The sequence below is a fragment of the Thermobia domestica genome, chromosome 12 (genome assembly GCF_964235325.1).
Source record: "Thermobia domestica chromosome 12, izTheDome1.hap1.1, whole genome shotgun sequence".
Lineage (NCBI taxonomy): Eukaryota > Metazoa > Arthropoda > Insecta > Zygentoma > Lepismatidae > Thermobia > Thermobia domestica.
In genome coordinates, this window is record NC_137465.1 from 74,276,499 (window position 1) to 74,299,730 (window position 23,232).

General features: G+C 36.6%; 1 protein-coding gene across 2 annotated transcripts in view; it reads left to right on the forward strand.

The window, feature by feature from the left end:
- Window positions 1–23,232, forward strand: part of LOC145666515 (cyclin-dependent kinase 7-like) — a 155,985-nt gene that overhangs the window by 113,772 nt on the left and 18,981 nt on the right. For both annotated transcript variants that reach the window (XM_081733802.1, XM_081733803.1), the window contains exons 7-8: window positions 11,559–11,731; window positions 14,715–14,827. In XM_081733802.1, coding sequence (XP_081589928.1) covers window positions 11,559–11,731; window positions 14,715–14,827 — 286 coding nt within the window. The remainder of the gene's footprint in view (window positions 1–11,558; window positions 11,732–14,714; window positions 14,828–23,232) is intronic.

The following is a 23,232-nucleotide window of genomic DNA, read 5'->3' on the forward strand; positions in this document are numbered from 1 at the left end:
AAGGCATAAGTATAGGGTCTGAAAATTTGGGATCAAACATGAGAAAGATAAAAGCAGCCATAATTGGGATGACCGAAGCTGTGACAGTTATACTGTAAACAAGACAGTGTTTAGGCAACAGGAATAGGGGTGTTTTCAATGCCTAAGTAGTATTACTAATAAAGGTAAGTAATATGAACAATAAATAGAAAACAACGAATAAAAGATCTTTAAGGTGAAAGTTCTTTAAGGTGATTGTAATTGTAATTATAAAAGACATGCTATGTAAGGTACTGAAGAGTTACTGAAAGAAGTCAGATGAAGTTACTAATAAAGGAAATTCCATTATACGGTAGAGAAACATGGGCATTACGAGAAGACAACAAATAATTAATTTTTCAGAAGTCTGTGTTTTGAGCAAAACGAGATAAACTTGGAACGATAATTGCAATAATACAAATATGCATTCCAGCAGATCAGATATTTACAGTGTTACAACTATTTGTCAAGTAATGCCAATCGTCTTAGTTACTGCAATAGGTGGTTTTAAATTACATTTCTGGGAAAGTTCTCCTTTCTATTTTGCTAAAGAAAACTGCTTTTATTAGAGATTCCGATGCGCAGCAGGAGCTGCGACTATCTCAAGGTGAACACCCTTTTGTTTTTGACCGGTAAAATCCTAATGAAAGAAACAAAGTACATCCACGTGCATTGCTGCAGTTCGAGAAATTTCCAGGAATTTGGACTGACAGTCTTAAATACAGAACCGATCGGGTGGAGGAAAAAAAGAAAGAGATAAATGAGGTAGAGTTTGAGGTTAATATTTATGAAGTTTTTCTGTTAAATTAAACATGTCGAAAATAATATAATTTTATTTATTTATTTTGGCAAACAATAGTATTTTAGTCAGTATCAATATGTTTCAAAATAGAAATAGAAGCAACAGTCCCCGTTATTCGCAGAACAGGAAAGCCTGCAATTCGAATATTTTAAAATGTGCTTAAATATTATAGAAATTGCCTTCCTCCCCCTTTTAAGAAGCGGAATTTTTGAAATCAAAGAAAGCCTGGATTCCTCTTTCTTTCTTTTTGAATAAAGAGTTTTGATAAGTTTTTTTTTTTTTTTTTTCAATGTATTGTGAACAAAAGATACCTTTTGTCACGAAAGCAAGGAATAAGAATGGATATTTCGTAATACGTACCAAGAGAGGAAAGACAATTTAAATTCCTTTACGAAGAATGGAATATCTCAATAATCCCTGAAATGAGAAAGACGACTGTCTGTACATAAATTTCTTACTAAAAATAACTGTTAGTGTTTTCCAAAATTCCACTCCTAAAAGAAAAGAAGAGCGTTAATGTCAACAACATTCAAATTTGTATTTCTTTTTTTTGGGAATATGCCCAATGCGAAAATACCCTTGAGTTGGAGATATGACATTCATATGTGGTCTCTTGTTGAAAGTAACGGAATCTGTGTTTCATCGTTTTGGAAAATTGCTCTTTTAAAAAGGAAAATGGGATCAATTTCTCTAATATTTCGAAAATTCTTATAATATTCAAATTGCTATTTGATATTTATTAAACCTTATTCTTCCTGTGCGAAGAACTGCCACTTCTGGTACTATTTCTATATTTACCTCATGTTGGAAGTAAACTGAATTTTTTAAGATAGAGCCATTAGCTGAAAAAAATATTTTCTTCTATATTACTTTCCCTAATGTCTATAGAATATTTTGATACTTTTTTTTTGACACATACTAACATAAGAAACAAAAATGGCGGAACGTGTTAGTTGGAAAGTAAACAAGAAGACTTACGGGATTGGCTGAAGGCCTCAGCAAATAGGAGAAAAAAAAAGTACAACAATAACTATATTTGTCTTTGTAGTCTTAAAAGAATTTAAATGTTTTGATAACAATGACTATATACCGGGTGCGTCATTTATAATGTCAAACCTTGATGACGGAGAAACCAAAAGAGAGAGAGAAGCGAAACTTTGCACGAAGCAACTATACAAAGGGGCACATTGGTAGACATATTATTTGACATCACCGGATGAACAGTGTTGCCAACCCAATATAAAGTTATGATTTTTTAAATGGAACGACCTAAATTGTATTTCATAATTGAATTCAACATTAAAAAGGAAGACGAAAGATATGCCACCCGCAGGTCAGTGTTGAAAACTTCTCGAGAAATAACGTTAAATATGTGTCACATTTAAACGCCTTTTGCACACACAGGGAGTGAGGTACACACTAGTTCTGCACAATAATTTAAATATTGGCCAGAACGGTTTAAATTGACACCAAGTTTAGATGAGTTCGTTAAACAGTGTTGACATAACAGAAAAGACAAAAGTCGAGTTTGGATATTGTGCAATAACTCGAAAAAGGCCATAAGTACATTACGGTTTAAAATTTATAGGACAATTTGTTATGTCATAAGAAGCATTCTCACGTTTATTTGAAGTCGATAAGTCAAGTACTTACCGAGATATTCGGAATTTTGTAAAAGCTGAGAATTTTGCGCTGTAGAAGTTGGTAACGCTGTCTCAAATTCCCACTTTTCCCTCAACGTTGAGGAATTCGTAAAGAAGTGGTTGAAAGAAAATATAAACATTAATAAACACACATACGATGAAAAAGGAACTTTTTTTCAGTACTTGAAATGACTAATTAAGCGTAATTTACTGGATATGAAAAAAAAAAAAAAAAAAAAACGTAAGGAAGTAATAGGACTTCATATGACAAGATAATACAAAGACGTAGAAGACATGTAGGTACCTAGTAGCTACTTTCGCACGATGAAAATATTTATCCTCTTATAAGTTTGGGACACCAGTATCAAAACAATCCAATACTCACTGTGTACATTACCAGCATGTTATCAATTCCTGTTAACAGATACATGGAAAAAGTATTCAGCATGTCAGGAGTCACACATTATTTAAAAAAAAAAAAAAAAAAAAAAGTACAAAAGAATATTCCACTTCAAAATGAGAGGGTAGAAAAGTGAATACCTTGAAAAACAGTACATGTACTCATAAAAGAACACGTCTGGTAACCCTACATATCAGTATGTGCAAATCTTTCAAACATATGATACATACCTTCGTAGCTCAATCCAGATTTGTCACAGTAAAGCAGCTTCACCTGTCGTATCGTTTAGGGTGCGAGTATTGGATTGTTTTGATTTTGGTGTCCCAAACTTATAAGAGGATAAATATTTTCATCGTGCAAAAGTAGCTACTAGGTACCTACATGTCTTCTACGTCTTTGTATTATCTTGTCATATGAAATCCTATTACTTCCTTACGTTTTTTTTTTCATATCCAGTAAATTACGCTTAATTAGTCAATTCAAGTACTGAAAAAGTTTCATTTTCATCGTGTGTGTGTTTATTAATGTTTATATTTTGTTTCGATCACTTCTTTACGAATTCCTCAACGTTGAGGGAAAAAGTGGAAATTTGAGACAGCGTTACCAACTTCTACAGCGCAAAATTCTCAGCTTTTACAAAATTCCGAATATCTCGGTAAGTACTTGACTTATCGACTTCAAATAAACGTGAGAATGCTTCTTATGACATAACAAATTGTCCTATAAATTTTAAACCGTAATGTACTTATGGCCTTTTTCGAGTTATTGCACAATATCCAAACTCGACTTTTGTCTTTCCTGTTATGTCAACACTGTTTAACGAACTCATCTAAACTTGGTGTTAATTTAAACCGTTCTGGCCAATATTTAAATTATTGTGCAGAACTAGTGTGTACCTCACTCCCTGTGTGTGCAAAAGGCGTTTAAATGTGACACATATTTAACGTTATTTCTCGAGAAGTTTTCAACACTGACCTGCGGGTGGCATATCTTTCGTCTTCCTTTTTAATGTTGAATTCAATTATGAAATACAATTTAGGTCGTTCCATTAAAAAAAACATAACTTTATATTGGGTTGGCAACACTGTTCATCCGGTGATGTCAAATAATACGTCTACCAATGTGCCCCTTTGTATAGTTGCTTCGTGCAAAGTTTCGCTTCTCTCTCTCTTTTGGTTTCTCCGTCATCAAGGTTTGACATTATAAATGACGCACCCGGTATATATATATGTCTATATTTTCATTTATTTTCGATATTGTCTGAAGAAGGATATGTTAGATATCCGAAACCGTTATTATAATTTAAAATAAAGTGTGTTTTAAGCTTTGGTCAGAGTTTCTGTTGTTAAAATACTAACACCGCTGCTAAAACGATGCTGTTTGCAAAAACCTGCATTAAAATGCTATTATTTTAGATGCATTTAAATTAATAAAAAAAATGTTTAAATATTAACTTCAAATACATGATTCTAATTTTAAAATGTAGTGAATACCCTGTCTTTTAATTACGTTGCAAATAATTGTAGCCCACCCACTTAAAGCACTTTAAATAGGATCACAAACTTTTGTGTTTTTGGCAAAGCCGTACAGCATACACAACGACTGAATTATCACTATTATATACATTCCTTGCTGATAGAAATTAAAAAGGATTACTCTTACGTGATATCAGGGCAATTGAACTAAAAAGTGACAAGATTTAATTTATTGTTAGGTAGAATTTTGCATTTCGAATTTTGGATAACCTTCCACTTCATGTGGAAGATCTAATTCACGAACTCTTTTTTTTTTACAAGTTTTTTTTTTTTTTTACGTCGCAGATGCATCCCGAAACACTTGTATAAAAGGTGAAGGAGCGGTTGCTTACAGTTTAGCAACCAAATGGTTCAAGAAATTTCGCTCGAACTGCAAGAACATCACCGATTAGCCAAGGTCAGGGAGCCGGAAAACCTGGACTCCGAAAACGTATGCCAGAACATAGAAGTAAATCTGACGACTAGCATTCGGAAGTTATCAGGCGTACTTAATATCTCACAGTCTGATGTAGTTCATTATCATGACCAACCTGGCTAAAACACTTGGACCTGCCGACTTTTGCCTTGCAAATTAGCTCCAGCTTGAGTACAGGTGCGAGTGAATGTGTGCAAAAAATTCCTTGATGGATAACGCACGTGAATTGGGTTTCTGAAGAGAATAATAGTGTGCGTCGAAATGGAATACTTTTCTCAAATCGAAATGTTCATGATCAATTGTTAAACAAGAACTGAGTGCCGGGAACTGTTGGCAAACACAGTCATTTTGATCACAAGATGATGCTCTGCATCTTTTGAGCAGAATTTTTGAGGGGATAGATAATTCAAGTTCGTTCCCGACGGTCAAACCATCTATGCTAAACTGTACCCTGAACAGTTGGAGCAGTGTGTCATTGTGTGGCAAAACTACACAACATTAGTGTACATAAAGGAACCCCTAATGCAGCAAGAAATCACAAAACCTCATACCTCTTGAAAGACCCTAATAAACTCAAGAAACTTGAGGAAATTAAACTGATGTCTTACACTCAGCATCCGAACCTCAAACTATCAGATTGTTATTTATTCTGATTATTCCATGACTTACTCCGTACTCTTGCGATGCTTAAATATCTGCTGTAATCACAGTAATTGAAAAAGCGGCGATGACAATGAATGTCGAATATTTCACAAAGGTAAAAAGATATCCAGGGTTACCACAAACCTGGAAAATTGGGAAATTTCAGGAAATTTGGGAAGACTGCGAAATTCTATAAGAGTCACGAAATTTTGATTTGCTAAGAATGAGATTTCAAAACATTTAAAAATAAAAATTTTAAGTCGATTTCAGATGTGGTTGAGTGTGTGCTTTTTAATTGGCAATTTCAATATTAGAATCTTAACCTGTGTTTCTACCAACGATGTAAATCAAACCTAGGTTCTGCAGCTGTGCACATTGTTTCTTGCTTTTTACTTGTGCAGTGGAATATCTCATTGGTGAATCATCCACAAAATACAGTTGGATCAACGAAAAATAGTAAATTAATTTTCGACACAAGCATAATTCCTACCTTTTTCTTTTTTCGTTTCTGCTAGTTTCGATTTTGTCGAGGTTTCTCGCCCTACATTAAGTCAGGGTAGCTTATTACACAAACAAATGAATTTTGGAATTCGGTTACTCGTATTAGAATTTATGTCGTTTCATTGTAATGCATTTTAAACGGCGTGACAAACATCTTGGCATTTGAAGGCGGCGCTCCAAGTTCCCTTTAAATGCTGCTAGCAAATTAGAGGCCAGCCGTATTGCCACGTTTATTTTGTACACATCCACGTCTATCCCCTGTCACCTGATTAAGCTGTAGTTTATTTGCTTAGCCATAGCCACACGCCTTTACCACTTGGCAACGTCGTGCCAGAGCTTGCGTTTTATTCGTTTAGCTGAAATGCCAAGATATTTTTCACAGGCTTTAATTCGCAATTATTTCGGAAGTGCCTATGAGTTTACGAAGTGATACAGTTGCTTATCAGCATATGCATTGGATCAGCTCTCAGTGGATAGTTAGACTAATTTAATCGGACTCTTGATATTTAAATATGGAATATATATATGGATACCAAAGTGTACTTTCTACTTTGTGCTTATAATGCAATATTTATTGTTATATCTATAGATACATATTTAAACATTTTCTATCAATAGTTATACATTTATAATAACGACGATGTGTCTCATATGTTTTAAAAAGCTTTAGTTTACTGTTATTTTAAAATTATTTTGACATTAATTATTTTGACATTTTATGCAGTAATTGCAAACAATTTTATGATACATGAGTTGAAATAAAGTTTCAATCAACCTCTCTTTTGTCATTCTTTGAGCCAAATTTTGGTATGCTTTTTCAATGCCAATACTTAATTTCCAGAGAGAGGCTCAAAAATTGTTATTTCAGTTGAAGAATGTGTCTCAATGGGACACCCTTGCTACCACTGCTCTCCAAAAATATTAACTGAGTGAGTTTCTTTATTTAACAATCCGCAGTGAAATGAAAGACAAATAAGGGGACGGTCAGAATTTGCAGTTCAAATTATTGTGCAGGAGAAAAAGATCGCAATTGTCATTTATATAGAAATTTGTATAACCTTTTGTTTGTACACGCAAATGCTTGTCCTATGTCCGTGTGACAAAATGTCATGTGACTTTTAATAAAAATAGTACGTATTACAAGAAAACGGACTTCACATATCGGTTTAGCACCTCTGATTTAATTAAAATACCTGTATTCTACTAAAGGACAGAACATGACGTCAGATTTGTTGTACAGTGTAATTGAAAGCATATTTTAAGATTTAAAGAGAATTGGCTAAAGTTTCGTTCTATTTCTCAAGGTTGGTAATAGCGTCTAGCAACTTAGCCGATTTGTTAGCAGTGAACGCGCAACTTAGCCGATTTGTTAGCAATGAACGCTACGTTCTTTTTCAAGGAACTCTTCTTAAGTAAACTTTGAGCAATTTTAATTGAAGATCTGTACAATGTGGATTTAAGTAATTAGAAAAGGAATTGTAGGTAATCGAAAAAGAACCTTTCCGTTGTCATTTTTCTTTAAAATTAAATTGCGTACTCAGTATTAATAGTGCAAGTTGTTTTAAACTTCGTTACTTGAAAAGCTTCATGGAAAATGACAAAATGTATTGAAAGTAAAATAGTCAATATCAAGAAAATAAATAATATTTAGAAATCAAAGTATGTGTAACATATATTCTGTTTAGATGCAAATAGTGATTTCGTTCGTAAAATCACTTTAATTTTGCACGATACCAGTGTGCAGTTCCGCATTCAGAGGTTGAAGGGCTATGGAGTGTGACTCTGTTCCTGTACATTATGCAACATATTGACTCAATTTGCTTGTAATACTTGAAATCCAGAACTATTTATAAGAGTGGTTCCTCAGTTTTAAACTATCTCACTGGTCGGCAAACTGAAACTTTTTTTCGCTCCCACGAACGAAAATAGGTGATTCCTACAGGTTTCGAGCTCCTGAGTTCGAATCCGTAACCCATGTTTCTCCAGGACGTACCAGTTTTCAGGGAGGAGGGGGGGAATGTTTCAATATCCGCCCAAAGATGCTATTCTCCACCCATAATCGTTTGCACGTTATAATTTAAATATCAATATAAATTATGCAGATAAAATTGCATAAAAAGTTAAACAGTTACGTATCACTTGATTTTCCTACTCCTCTTAAAATTACTACAGGGTGTCCCGCGTGTCACATTCCAACAGAAGTCTGCCAACATATTCACACTCCATTTACCATTGTAGCGCCTCTCCATGGTAGCTATTTGCTGGTGAATCCTTTCCCCGTGTTTCGTCAGAGACCTCCCCCAAACTACATTTCAGGGAAGAAGTCCAGGTGGCAATGCAGGAAGTGTAACTTTAGGGACATATTATATCCTATGTTACGAAATGAAGTAATTAACCTGCCCACAATATCTTTGTAATCAGGTGACTTATGATTCTCTAGAAAGTTACTGCACACTTCTCGAAAGGCCTCCCAAGCCTCACTTTCCACTTCATTAAACTTAGAAGAAAATGTAGTATCCTTAAAAACGTCTGTGATTTGAGGTCCCGTAAAAATAGTCTTTCACCTTGGCCTCGCTGAGTCTTGGGAATAGTTTTCTGAGATGATTAAATGCTTCGCCATCCCGGTTCAGGGCCTTGACGAAGACCTTCATGAGCCCTAATTTGATATGAAGGGGTGATAAGAATATTTTCTCCGGATCCACAAGACGTTCATTAGCCACGTTCATGTCCCCTGGGACCAGTTGCTTCCTTGGCGGCCATTTTGTGATGTGTACTGATCTTTGGCTCGACTATCCCAATGACACAAGAAGCAGCAGTGCTTTGTGTAACCTCCTTGTAAGCCGGTGAGGATGGCAGTAACTTTAAGGTCAGCGCATACAGACCACTGGAACTGTTCGTACTTTATTTTCTGCAATAGGTTTCGCATGTTCTCGTATGTTTCTTTCATATGTACAGCATGAGCAATAGGGATGGCTGGCTTTTCATTGCCATTGTGTAGTAACACTGCCTTGAGACTTATTCTAGAGGAATCTACGGATAGCCTCCAATCTTCAGTGTTGTAGTTCAACTTCAGTTGTCCCATAAGCGATGGAATGTCACTGCAATACACCAAATCTCCATCTTTGTAAAATTAGAAACTAGGCTCACCTTTCTTTTTCTATACATCGATATATTCACATCTTGATTTAGTAGATTCCATTGTTGAAGTCGTGATGCAAGCAACAGGGCCTTAGGCTTGGGAAGGTTTAAGTCTCGGATCAGATCATTCAGCTCTTCCTGACTTATCACATGTGGTTCATTAGTGTCAGGCACTGGAGCATAATTGGGATCTGACTGTGTACTCGAAGATTGTGCAACATCCTCACAAGCAGCAGGTTCTTCATCGGATGAAACATTGCACAGGGTGTATGAGTCTGGTGGTACGGGTACAGGCAGATAAACATCATGCTTCACAGGTCTTCTCGCGGAATCCAAGTTAGGATACTGTATTTTATACTTAATGTTTTTTCAGAAACCTTTTATATTAGTCAGGCAGAAGTAACAGTCTGAAACATGATCACGGGGCTAGCGCCAAACCATAGGTACGGCGAACGGCATCGATTTATTTGTACCTTTCAACCATTCTGTGAGAGTACGCGCGCACGAGTTACAACTTTGTTTCGGAGTCCAAACGCGATCCTGGTCGCCGATTTTACACCCGAAGTACACCGGCTGTCTTCAGGAACGGTAACAATGGCCTACTTTGTCCCTTGAAAAATCACTTCCCCACATATGTAGCAGAATGAATCTGTCGAATTGCTGCAAGTTCTCGGCATGTTCGTTTAACACAAACGTCAATATTTCACGCAGAAATATTTTTCACCTACAGTATACACAGATACAGCGTAACACCACCTTCTAACACAAAGATCAACTCAAACTGAAATATTTGTTTCACGCAACAACGTGTGTATGTCTTGGCGCCTTTTTTTCAACAATCTGTCTGTCGTCTAGACAAAAGAGAGCCGACGAATGATCGCAAGTTGATTACAAAATCTTTCTCTGTCAATAACTCCTAGGTTTTAGTGTATGCAGTGTGGAACGACAATAAATCTTTGCAACCCAAGGGGAGGGGGTACGTTTCCGGAGGGTCGTAAGCTAGAGAAAAGAATGTTCCTGGGATATAGCCTAGTAACAGTTCTTGGATTAAGATAAAAATTCAGAATTATGCACTCCAAACACGGAAAACACATATTAAATACGAAAAATAAGATTTTTCTGTCAATTATGGAACAGCATCCCGCCCCCCCCAAAAAAAAAAAAAAATCTTACAACTTTCGTGCTGGAACTTTCTCGATGAGATATTCGTAATCAGCGTCTCGAAATCTATCCGGTACACCCTTTCACCATCGTGGGAGGATTTTCATGCCGACCAGTGTCTCTTCCCTTACAATTATTAACTATTGGCTTGCCAGTTTGTATGGAACAATATTGGTGTGGAGGCTGTGGTGACTCAATGGTAGAGCGTTCATCTCTTATTAGGTGGGTCGTCAGTTTGATCCTAGCTCGTGCTAAGTGGGCTTTGTGGTGGACAAACATCGTGCCCGTGGGTTTTCTCGGTATTCTGTTTCCTCCATCTTTCTTAATTCCATCATTTCCTTTACTCTCATCTTCATATTCTCCTTTAGCCTATATGGCATAACCATGAGATATAAAACTGAAATATTTCATTTCATTAACGAAATGTGATGACTGGACTGCCGAGGAAACTCTTCAATGAACATACCTGTTATATTATTATTATTATTATTATTATTATTATTATTGGTAAAATAATTGCGAAATAATGTCTGGTTACCCGAAACTTGAAGTAGCATATAAGCAAGAAAACATCGAATTGGAAATAAAATGAAATCTTTAAGTTTGACATACCACGATTATGCCGGCTAGGCTAAAGAAAACGGTGATGAGGAGAAATGAATGAAATGAACGAAGTGGAAGGAAACGGGAGAACCCCGTGAAAATCTTTGCACACAATGTTTGTCCACCAAACATCAAATTGGCTTGTCACCGGTGAACAAAAAGTGAACTACCTAACCGATAAGCAACAAATTGCGATTGATGTCCCTAAATCTTCGACCTAAACGAGTTCAATACCACACACATATATATATATATATATATATATATATATATATATATATATATATATATATATATATATATATATATATATATATATATATCAGGTTTTTATAGTTTATCTTAATTCAACCTTGTAATAATGGAATGTGTTCATTGCGTTTGATGTTTACGTCTCAAATCGTACTTTTTTTTAATTTTGTTTCTCTGTTTATAAGCGAATATAAGAACATTATATTTGTATCCATTGTATGTAGTATAACAAGATAAGTGATAAGCGTTCAGTATTTTAGATGACCAAACCATTGATCTATCGTTCATATTTTATCTCGCAACGAGTCGAATATTTGTGAGAATATAAACATACTCAGAGTTCATTTTGTTGCTGATTCTACAGTATTTAATATGTGCATGCTTGAATAGGGTAAATCCCAAGGATCTTACTGTACTGTAATTACAAGATTGAAAATATTACTTTCAGGGTGTGAGTAATCTTCCTGATTTCGTGAAGTTCAAGCACTTCCCAGGAACTCCATATAAGCATATTTTTACTGCCGCTGGTGATGATCTTTTGGAACTTCTCGAAAAATTGTTAGCAGTGAATCCACAAAAGAGATGTAGTTGTAGTGAAGCACTTCAGATGCCTTATTTTAGGTAAGACGATTTTTTCAAACATGTTGTAAGTGATACTTTTAATATCTTACATTATTAATTCTCAATAATTAAACATGTTGGTTGAGGAGTCGAGAAGCTTTCTGCTTAGGCTGACTCCTGAAACTGTTGTGTACCCCCAAAAATGTTCTATTGGATTTTCATATGCTCCATATACAGATGGTGATCAGAAAAATGGAAACACCTGTAGTTGGCAACACGTCAGATGTATGGGTTGGCAGTGGTGTCGTGGCGCCCGTAGCGCCGGACCGCTGGTGGTGGTGTATTAGGTCGGTCTCCATACTACGTCAGGCGCAGTGGAACAGCAGTGTCCAGTGGCTGCAGCAGACGGAGGTAGTGTAAAATGGGAGACACCTCAGATTTTCAAAGAGGGCAAATTGTTGGTGCGCGGTTATATGGAGTGAGTGACGGCAGCGGCTACTGTGTTAGGTGTGTCGCGTGGGACAATGTCGAAGGTGATGACGGCCTACACAACACACAGGAAACCACATCGGGGAAGCGGAACAGTGGGCGGAAGAAAATCATGAGTGACAGGTCACGCCGGGTATTAAAGCGTATTGTCACGCAGAACCGTCGTGCCACTGCGGAGCAAGTGACGGAGGAACTCAATCAGCACCCCCTCCCCCCACCCTGTTTCGACAATCACAGTCCGCCGCGAATTACATGACATGAACTTACGGGGTCGTGTTGCACTGGCCAAACCGCTCATCAGGGACCATAACGCTTTCGCACGCCGCAAATGGTGCCGCGACCATGCAACTTGGACCGTTGAGGACTGGAAACGTGTGATATGGTCGGATGAGTCATCCTTCACCCTATTCCCAACCACTGGCCGTGTTTGTGTGGAGAACGCCCAAAGAAGCTTATGATCTGCAGTGTCTCCGCCTAACTGTGAAACATGGCGGCAGCTCGGTGATGCTGTGGGCCGCCATATCATGGTTTTCATTGGGTCCTATAGTCACACTTAGCGGACGAATCACTGCCAACGATTATGTCGCAATTTTAGGAGACCACTTGCATCCTATGGTCCGGATGTTGTTCCCGGACAATGACGCCATCTTCCAGGATGATAATGCACCCATTCACACAGTTGGCGTTGTTGCATCGTGGTTTGAGGAACATCGGGATGAAGTTCAACACCTCCCCTGGCTCGCCCAATCCCCAGATCTCAACATAATTGAACATCTGTGGTCCGTCTTGGAAACACGACTCCGGCGACGATTTCCACCTCCATCCTCTCTCACAGAACTGGCCGATGCCCTGCACGAGGAATGGTGTAAAATTCCACTTGCTACCATTCACGACCTCTATGCCTCCATCCCTCATCGCATCAAGGCTGTTCTGAAGGCGAAAGGTGACCCGACACCATATTAATCTGGTAAGTTGCAATTTCGTTCAGGTGTTTCCATTTTTCTGATCACCATCTGTACTTTCAGGACGCACAAAATACCAGGAAGTCGCGATCCACAGCGTCATAGAACCCTGCCATGTTTCACACTAGGAAGGAGACGGTTCGGAGTATATATTGCTTTGTTGGTTTGCTATACATAACACGGCCTAGTGTTAGAAATAAGACGAAAGAGAATTCAGCGGCCCATATTATGCATTTCTAGTCATCGGCAGTTCACTTTGCACATTCTGGGTACTGAGTCTTTGGCCTGAGAGAGGTTTTCTATTTTATTTACCACTGTCTGCCTGCATTAACTCACCCTCTCCGTTCTGTCATATATATATATAGTAATTCATTTAACTTGAAATATCAAAATATTTCTTGAAATATTATCCTACCAAAATTAAAGAAAAACATCCATATTAAAATTTAATATTTCATAGGATAATATTCGAATGGAGGTTATGAATTCACACAAGTTAATAAATCCAAGCAATTAATTTCAACCTCAAGTTTTAGTATTCAATTTCCAGTTAGACTCTACGACCTAACCTTTTGGTTACTCCCACTGGTAACTGATGAGTTGCGCCGTTTTCCATGACCTTCATGCGCCGCTTATTAAAGCTACTGAGCAGCGCATTTTGACTTCTTGAAGATATAGGATAGTACTGTCTGCTCGAAACTTCATCTGGATATCGTAGAGAAGATCGGCGAGCAGGAATTGAAGTCGTATATGTAATTTATATTGTAGTTGTATTTCCTCAGAAAATGTTATATTTTTACTGTCATGCTGATAGTGAAACTTTAAATTATAAAATTTTCGATTGAAAAAAAAATGATCATGGTGTATTAATATTGCTTGCGCATATTTAATTTGCTTTCAATATTCACTTTCAGTAAGTGAGTAGGATCGGTGATCATAGGGCTCTCATGTACAAAGTGTCTCAAAAGTCCCCTGACATAGGGTAACTTTGTATTATCAGAGTTACAAGAAAATGTAAGAGGAAAAACTATCTCTAAATATGATGTTTTAAATCTAAAGTGAAGGATTTTTTTAGAATTGGATTAGCCGTTTGAGCTGTACTCTTTATGCGCCCAGTGCTAAATGAAAATGCAACGTTGCCATTTACCTGGATCCACAACATAAGTGAATGAAGTTACTGTCTTTTACACTAATGTGTCGATGGACAGCCTCCATTTCAAACAGTAACTTCATTCACTTGTGTTGTTTGTCCAGGTAAATGCAACGTTGCAATTTCATTTAACATTGCGCACATAAAGAGTGTACAACCCAAACGGCTCGTCCGATTTAAAACAATCCTTCACTTTAGATTGAAAACGTCATATTTGGAGATGGGTTTACCGCTTATATTTTGTTGTAACTCTGATAATAACAGAGTTACCCTATGTCAGGGGACTTTTGAGACACCCTTTATGTATTTTTTGTATACACTTCGAACAGTGAACATTGTATTCGAATTTCTTACATGTGTGACTTCTCTAAAATTTTAGCTAAGAATTTTGTTCTAAAATCGACTTCATTTAAACATTTGTCTTCTTTCCTTTTATTCACAGTAATAAACCAGCTCCGACGCAAGGTAGCCAGTTACCACTTCCGAGAACGATTAGGAAGAAAGAAGATGAAAAACCTAACTTAAAACGAAAGATCATTGACGCTGGAGAAGGAGGTATGGTATAATAAAGCATTTTTCTGTTATGGCCACATACTGCATGTGGTAAACTAGTGACTGTGTATAAATTAAAGTGTGTAAGTCAGTATTTACTAATTCAGTGTTCTTTTCTTTCTTTAACTAAGGACTTTAATTGATATTACATTAGTTTACATTGAGATTTCCAATAATAATAATAATAAGTCCATATTGAAAAGAGTGTTAAATTAATTCATCAGTAAATAATAACATCTACTGATACTGAAGCATCAATGGTAAACCTATTTACTATACAGGAAATTTCGTACGATATCCAAATTTCCATATTACAGAGAGTCCTCCAATTTTGTGAAGAGTTCTCATTTAAAACATAAGAAGATGTGGGAAGAATGACAAAGTTAGGGGATACCCTTGGAGTGACAGTGGTTAGGAAGACATTTCTATTAAAATTATCAGTTTACTCATTCTTAAGGATAAACTGGAAGAGCTCGCGCGTTCATGGTCATATATGATAAAACGAGTACGGTATGTTATAATGATTACTGCGGATGGCACAAAAAAAAAAAAGTGATAACCAAACTCGGGAATCGAACTCGGAATTCGTTCAACACCTGTGGATTGACAACTTCGCTAATGTCAATTTGAATGCATACAAAGCTATCTATATACAAATACCTATTTTCCTGCAATCTGTGATGCGATTCAAACAAAACGAAGTTTTGTTTCGACCTCACCACAAACAACCGCAAGAAACCTTTATATTACAAATTATGGATTATGCAATTACAGATAAAACATACTACAACGAACTATTACGCATACCATGCACAGAGGAGAAATTCTGAATTAAACACACACATGGCCCAATTTCTTACAATTATATTATTGATATTCTTAGCTTTCTACATATTTACACAAAGGTTAAAAAAATGGAATATAAAAGTTCTAATAACAGAAAAATTAAATATGACACATGATACAGGTCTTTATGTTTTAAACGAACATCTTGAGTAGTGAATCGCTCTTCTCACTTCTTTCACGAAACTTCGCCCACGGGTCTAGAACCCAGGCGTAAAATGAAGTCTTAAACCCCTCATAACATACGAATTTTTATTCATTTCGTCTGCACATGTATTCTCATTGGCTGAAGCATTATCATGACGTATAAGAAAGGTATGTGAGAATACGCTATCAGAATAGCTCTCATGGGTGAGGTTCAAACGTGAACAAAGAGTGCATTATTATGTAAAAAGAAAGAAAATGCAAAAATGTAACGAAATACTCTTCATTAAATCCAATGCATAAAATAAAATGAATATCCTCCAAATTTGTTCATAATAAAGCTCACTATAATGTGGTGTCTTATATAACCTCAGTGCTGAAAATAAACACTAACCTTTAATCAAGCGTGTATCCCTCAGTTGGTAACTCGTGTGCTTTCTATATGCATGGTTCAAGGTTCTATACCCGATCGGTACAAGCTGAAATACTAGCTCAGATCCTACTTTAAGCAGTAGCTTCAGTGCTGGAAAAGAGTGATACACTCTAATAAATCAAAATAGTTGTAGACGATCAGAAAAATGTTTGGTAAGTGATGACATTACAGTGCATTTTCCAAAAGTTTCTGCTCTGTGTATATGTGTGGTAGCATCATCAGTAAGTCGTAACATCATTGCTGGGCACTTATTTAGAGCATGTTCATAATAATAAAAATGAGTTATGGTCGTATCCTTTTCTATTACGTCTGGATTTCTTTACTACATGCAATAAAAAAATGGTAACCGCATATAAGTTATATGAGATATGAGAGATTTCTATCGTTGCTGGTCGTCATTATGCAATGTATTGAAAATAAATCGTCAGTTTATCCTGAAGGATGCGGTGTTGGTCAACAACTTAGATTTATATTAGACAATTATATTTATTTACATATCATTCAGAAGGCCATGCAGATTCTCATTGTCCTTCATATTCCTTCTATTTTCGTGCTACTGATCAACACTTTTTTTTTATCACAATTACTTTTTCGCGCGTACAAAATTGCCGGAGGAGTGATAGGTTTGTTGTGATGTTGCCTGTTTCTTTGCATTATATCTACCCTTATTGTTTCACCGTTTGCTAGAAATAACGAGAGGTGTGGATATAGAGGGAGACTACTTGGGCTATGTAGTATTTGTACTTAAATTATCTAAGCATTAAAAAATTTAACAAAAGACAATTGAAATCACAGCTCAGTGTTTTATCATAATTGATTTGCATATGTTATCTTTAGACTAAAGAAAACGAGATTTTGTTTCCATTGTCTTGTGGTGTACAAAGCTTTTCAAGCCTGTTAGTGCCTTCACGTTGTTCGTACAATACAATTGCTTACGTATTTTGATATTTTCTTTTAAAAATCGATTAGAATTATCCATATTTTACAGAAAAGAAAAAACTCCAGTGCAAACGCAATTGAAGGGCCCTCTGCAATAACAAGGTAAGTCGAGTTACTTCGATTCCTGGTAAAACATAGATAGAGAAGGCTTGTGGACTTACTTTCCTTTTCCGTCACCTCTAGTGGATATTTGAAGCGTCTGTTGTGAGAAAAACACAATTCATCTGCACCGAGTCGCTGTTTCGCGATGCGGATAACAGAGGGCGCCACTGTCTGCGACTAGTGAAGCAAGCACTGGTAGATGCGATGAGGCGACGCGACATGGCTGTAACTTTGTTTTCAAGTAAAAGCATTGGTACGGAGACATACTTGACTATTTTGCTTCAAAATGGACAAAATCGAAGCAGTCGAATCAGAATGACAGAAGCGAAAAGGATGAAAGAGAAAGATTAATCGTAAACTCTGGCTAAGAAATATAGCAAAATCAGGGCGAAATGCAGCGTTTTGTTTTTTTCTTCGATGTTAATATGGAAATTCAGACAGTGCTGTCAAAAATCCGGATATTGGAATATTTGCGTTTTGAAAAGTTCGAATTCCGGATATCCAGATTCAGATTTAAATCCAGATTTCAGATATCGGATTTGAAAATCAAAAGTCATGATTTGTAATTCGGATGTCTAATCAGAATCCGGTTTTTGGAGTTACCAGTATATCGGGCATGGAGGAAGGGGATAAAAATCTCTCACATAGATCTGTATTAGTTTCGGAAACGTATAGTGGTGTAGGAGAAAAAGCCTATTCGGTGCATGCACCACCACTGGATACCATTCTGTTCTTCCTCAAGAAACCAGCCAAATCGGGAATCAAGAAATCAAAGAAGGACGTGAAAGCTCTGCTATGATTTGTTAGTTCAGGTTATGCAATAACAGGGTAAATGCTCACTTTTCCACCTTCGTTTTTTATTATTTTGCATTTTCGGTATTCATCAATTTATACTCCAAAGCACAAACCAGGTGTTACACCACTTTTCTCCACAGGCATATATACACAGATTTACTCCTGTTAATTAGCACGTTGCACTTTAAGTTTATAAGCCTTGTAACTCAAAACCTTCATTTTTCACTTATCTTGTTATTGCAGAGGGCCCTTCAGTTGAGGCTTTCTATAAACAACTACGGCTACCAAAAAAGGAAAGTAACTTATGACGTCAGAGTAGTTGTACAGATCGTTTTTCTCTTAGGAACCCTAACCATGAGACGTTAAACTAAATAATAATAATAAAAATCAAAACGTTCAATTTCTTTTAATATAGGCACTGGCGCAATCACGGGGGGATCAGGGGGACATGTCCCCTCCAATCTTGGAACTGGGGGGACTGTCCAATAATCCGATTTGAAATATGTTTTTGGGGAAAAAATGTGATGATTTGTGTTCGATTGCCACAAAGGAAAATGAAATGAAATTGATGTCCTCTCAGAATAAGCCTCAAATCTGGACTCCTTCCAATGTTAAAGACAACTCTGCTCCCTGATCCTCCACAGGATTGATTTTCAACTTCACAAATATTTTGAGCATCGCGTAAAGAAAAAAAAAAAGGGGGGGGATGTTGAAGATAGATTTACACCGCTAAATATAGGCATTGTGTTTTAGTAGTGTTTCTCCCTTTACAATTCGATACCTAAGAAATATTATTCTGAGATTTTTCAGTGAATGCTATTTTGAAGAGACTATTAAATTAAAACTTCCACTCAGAAAAGAAATCCCAGTTTCCAGTTATCTTACAAAGCGAAGAAGTAATTGGCGAGTACTGTCTCGAATCCATTCAATCTCATGGAATCAACATCGAAAAATTGTATGGGCCACATTTTATCATAAATTTCAATCTTCAATAAGAGAGCAAAAAATATTCCTTGTGCTCATCCAACCGAGAAATGTCTTTGGAAGAAATCAGATAAGAAATTTTTCAGGTATCCACTCAGCCGTGGACTCAACACCTCTCGTTATCTTTCCATCAGCGTTTTTCTTCCACGATCACTATAAACACTCTCCAAGGAAGTGATTCGTTGTCAAGCATTAAAACTAACAGGAAATTACTAACTAGTTCATTTTTAAAATACTGGTTCCATTTCACAGGTAGCGAGCAACTGAAGCTCAAAGAATCAAAAATCATCAAAGCAACTGAATCAAAAATCATATTACAAAGCATACTTTTCTCACTACTGTTTCTCGTCTCCAAGAGATGGCTTAGGGAAACACTTATTTAACTTCCGTTTGAATATACGTATATAATTTCAATTTTCATTATTCTAAGGAAGTCTAGATAGATCAAATTTAAATGCAATACTATAAAAAATACTGACTTAAAGAATAAGAATATAAATACATTATTCAAATGAAAATATAGAATAGATTAAATAAAATACTTTATCATTTATGACATTTTAGAAAAGGAGATGTTAAATTTTTAATGGAAAAAATCACAAGGTTTGGAAGTTGCTCAAGTACCTAAAATGGGCTTAAAAATACAAGCGGATATATTTCAACCTTCCTCTCACTAGTTAAAATGTAGTGAATCAAAAATAACCACAAATAGAATTAATATTTCTCTCGTTGCGTATTGTACAAGTACTACATATTATATCTAGTTATTTATTGACGGCATTTAGTGTGGCCATTGGAGTTGAAACCTAAAGCCACGTGTCTTCTACTAGGTATTTAGGGATGGTACCGAGACCGAGACGGACTTTTATATACCGAGAGGAGACCAAAACCGAGACTGACTTTTATGTAACCGAGACGAGACCGAAACCGAGATATACCTCTATAAATTGAGACGAGACTGATTAGTCTCGGTCACGTCTCAAATATTCATAGTTATTAAAATTGCCTTTACTCAAAATTTGTTTCGTTGCTGTGTTAATTAATATGGGAACGGTTGACTGATGTACACTGGCATATTTAAGGGGTGGCCGTGGAGATCAAGCCTCTTCCCAAATAAATTTTTGATCATTTTTTCGCATTGCACGTACGACACAAATGTCTCTTACTTCTTCCTCAAGCCTCGCAAAAAAAGCACTGCTGATGTATATAGCCTCTCTCTCTATCTATCTATCTATCTATCTATCGGGTCATTCCACCTCAGTTCAACCACCCCCTCCCAGTGACCATCTTGGATTTTCATGAAAAGTTGTACACATAAGCTGGGTAGTATTAAAGAGATAAAATACCAAATTTAAAAACATTCCGGTAAATAAAACCAAAGTTATAACAAGATACGCACCACAGTGCGTAGGCCCAATATTTGTCGAAATAAGCAATGTTGCCTGCGGCACGTTTTCAGAGTCCCACAACTTTTTCATTATAAATGACATCAAAGTGAAATTTACAGGATGTACAGAACTAAACACATAGTTTGTACTAACAGCAGCAGAATGAATTTCCCAGCACCAATTCTGGCTGATATATTCATTTCAAATCAAAAGAAAAAAACGAAATAGTAAAATGTTACAAAGTTCAGCATTTTTTTATGGGAAGAAGAAAGTAGGTGGGGCGAACCTCTACCAGTCCTTGGATACACCATCTTGCCGACTTTCAAACAGGGCAATAACAAAACAGTTGGTCATTTACTTTTGTTGTAATTTAACAATGAAAATGCGAAAAAAAGCAAAAACGACGAAAAATTACACAAGTTGGCAACGCTGTAGCACAATTCTGACAGCTCGTACGAACTTCTATACTTGCATACATGATGACCATAACATAGTGTAAATGTCACATAAATTACATCTTGTTACTCCAAGGTATGTGGGAGTTACGAATCAGTAAAACATAACTGATGAATGAAAAGCTCGTACCGTAATATGCCAATATATGGTCGACAATTGACTATGTGCATAAGCATAAATATGAATATTCATAATGTAAATTATTAACAAGAAACCTGTTGCAATAGCGCTGGACATTAGTAAGCGTTATAACAGTAAAGTTTACAACCCTGTGCACAATTTATGTTTAAATTTGAACAGTGGTTAGGCAGTATTTACGTGATAGTACATGTATATCTACGTGGTTGTACAGGTATATCATATTCTTACACTTGGAAGATTAAAATAGAGACGTTTTCACCTTTAAATTACTTATATTTCTTTGTAAACGAGTCCCACTTTTCGCAAATTTTTGTGTTGATGCCTTGGTCAATGTAGTACTGCTTGCCAGTGGCTGTGGAGGGAACTGGTAATTCCATTATGATATGTTCAAAGGGAACCCAGCGTTCGTCAGGAAACTGAGGCCAAGCAAACGTTGTAGCAGGTCCGGCTGGTGTCATGCAGTTCACCAAGATGTCTCCCTCCTCTTGGCAATACTGAACTATACAGCCCACGTACCAATTGCTGTTATATGCAAAAGCAACATAACACCCTGGCTTGATGCTACTCAGAAGTCTTTGAAAATCAAGCTCTTGCTTAGTATCTACACGGACACGCACACAGTACCTGAAGTTGTCTCCAGATAGTCTGCTCATTTCTAGTTCACTGCAATTAACAGGACGAAAATAATGATGACTTCTGGTTCCGGCAACAGTTCTCACATGTTGCATCCTGCTCTGTTGCACCAATTCACACTTTCTTACATCATCTGCAGAAACAAAGAATAATTTGATGCCATGAATGTTTTCGTCCGCCCATTTAAACAACTGTTGGGGTGTGAGAATTTGCCCATCAGTTGTGTGTTGAAGACTTGCTCTTGCTACTAGTCTTTTAATTGTCCCACCAATACCATCACACACATTCTTACCGTGACTAGTAGCGAAAAAATTCCACTCAGCTTGCAAATGAAAATCACTGTAATGCATACATAAGTTTTTAAAACTCTTACAGTTTTTGTAATGGCTAGCTGCACCATCAGTAAAATATTTCACCGATCTAACATGGGGCATTTTTTGTTTGATGTAGCCGATAATAGTTTCGATGTGTACATGCACTACTGTTGAGTCATGTACTAAGTGATCACTAATAATAGCAAGACTTAGCACTGCCAGTTTGCCCTGTTCATCTTTGTAGTATATAGCAAAAGGGTGAATTGTAGCTTGACTGTTGTTCCAGTGAAACCCCTGAACTTCATCCTGGATGATGAAGGAATAATTTTCTGAAAAATCAAGTATTATTATTATTTCATTAGTTGCTAAATTATCTTTGGATTGTCTAAGGTACGATGACTGGGCTGCCGCTGTAAAACTGTGAACAGTTAGCTTATCTACTTTTTCACAAAGTGAATGTACGAAATCTGCAACTGTCTCTTGTTTGGTTTCGAGAGTTGTATGATCAGTATGTGTCCACTGTTTGAATGTGACCATGTCTTCCTCATCCATACACAGTTCATTGAACATGATATTTTTTTACATATTTCTCGAGTTTCCCTTTCCCTGGACACTTTTCACATCTGTGAATCATGCATGTATACGAATTCGAATCGCAGGTTATTACCTTCATTGCCTCTTGATGGTCCAAATTTAACTTTACAGCAGACAGCATTAGCTTCACATTTTGGTGTGTCTGGCACACACACACATTATGTGTACCTCTCGCACCAGCCAAAATTACCCATTTTGGACGAAGACTATAAAACTTGGACACACCCACGTTAACATTGGGATACTTTTGCTTGAATAACACGTACAATTCGGAGACATTACACAACAACAACCGTTTTTGTATCTGAATTTTGTCTCCATTAACCTTCACTGATATATAATCTTTTTTGCCTGGACACATCCTACTATTCTCATCGTCTTCATAAAATTCCTGGACCACCCGTTCAGTTTCTTGACTTACAGCCTTTCCTATTAGTTTTGTAGGATGTGCTAGCGGTCCATCGCTCATCTTCAACTTTCTAGCCTGTTTGACGTGATAATGTGACACCTGAAATTCATGAGCAGTTTTTTCTATTGACCAACTGTCTGGAACTAGAGTAAGTACTGTCATTTTTTCCTTACGTGTTGACATTGCGCATTTCTTCTTCATGTCCTCCAATATTTTATCAAGATCTGAACATT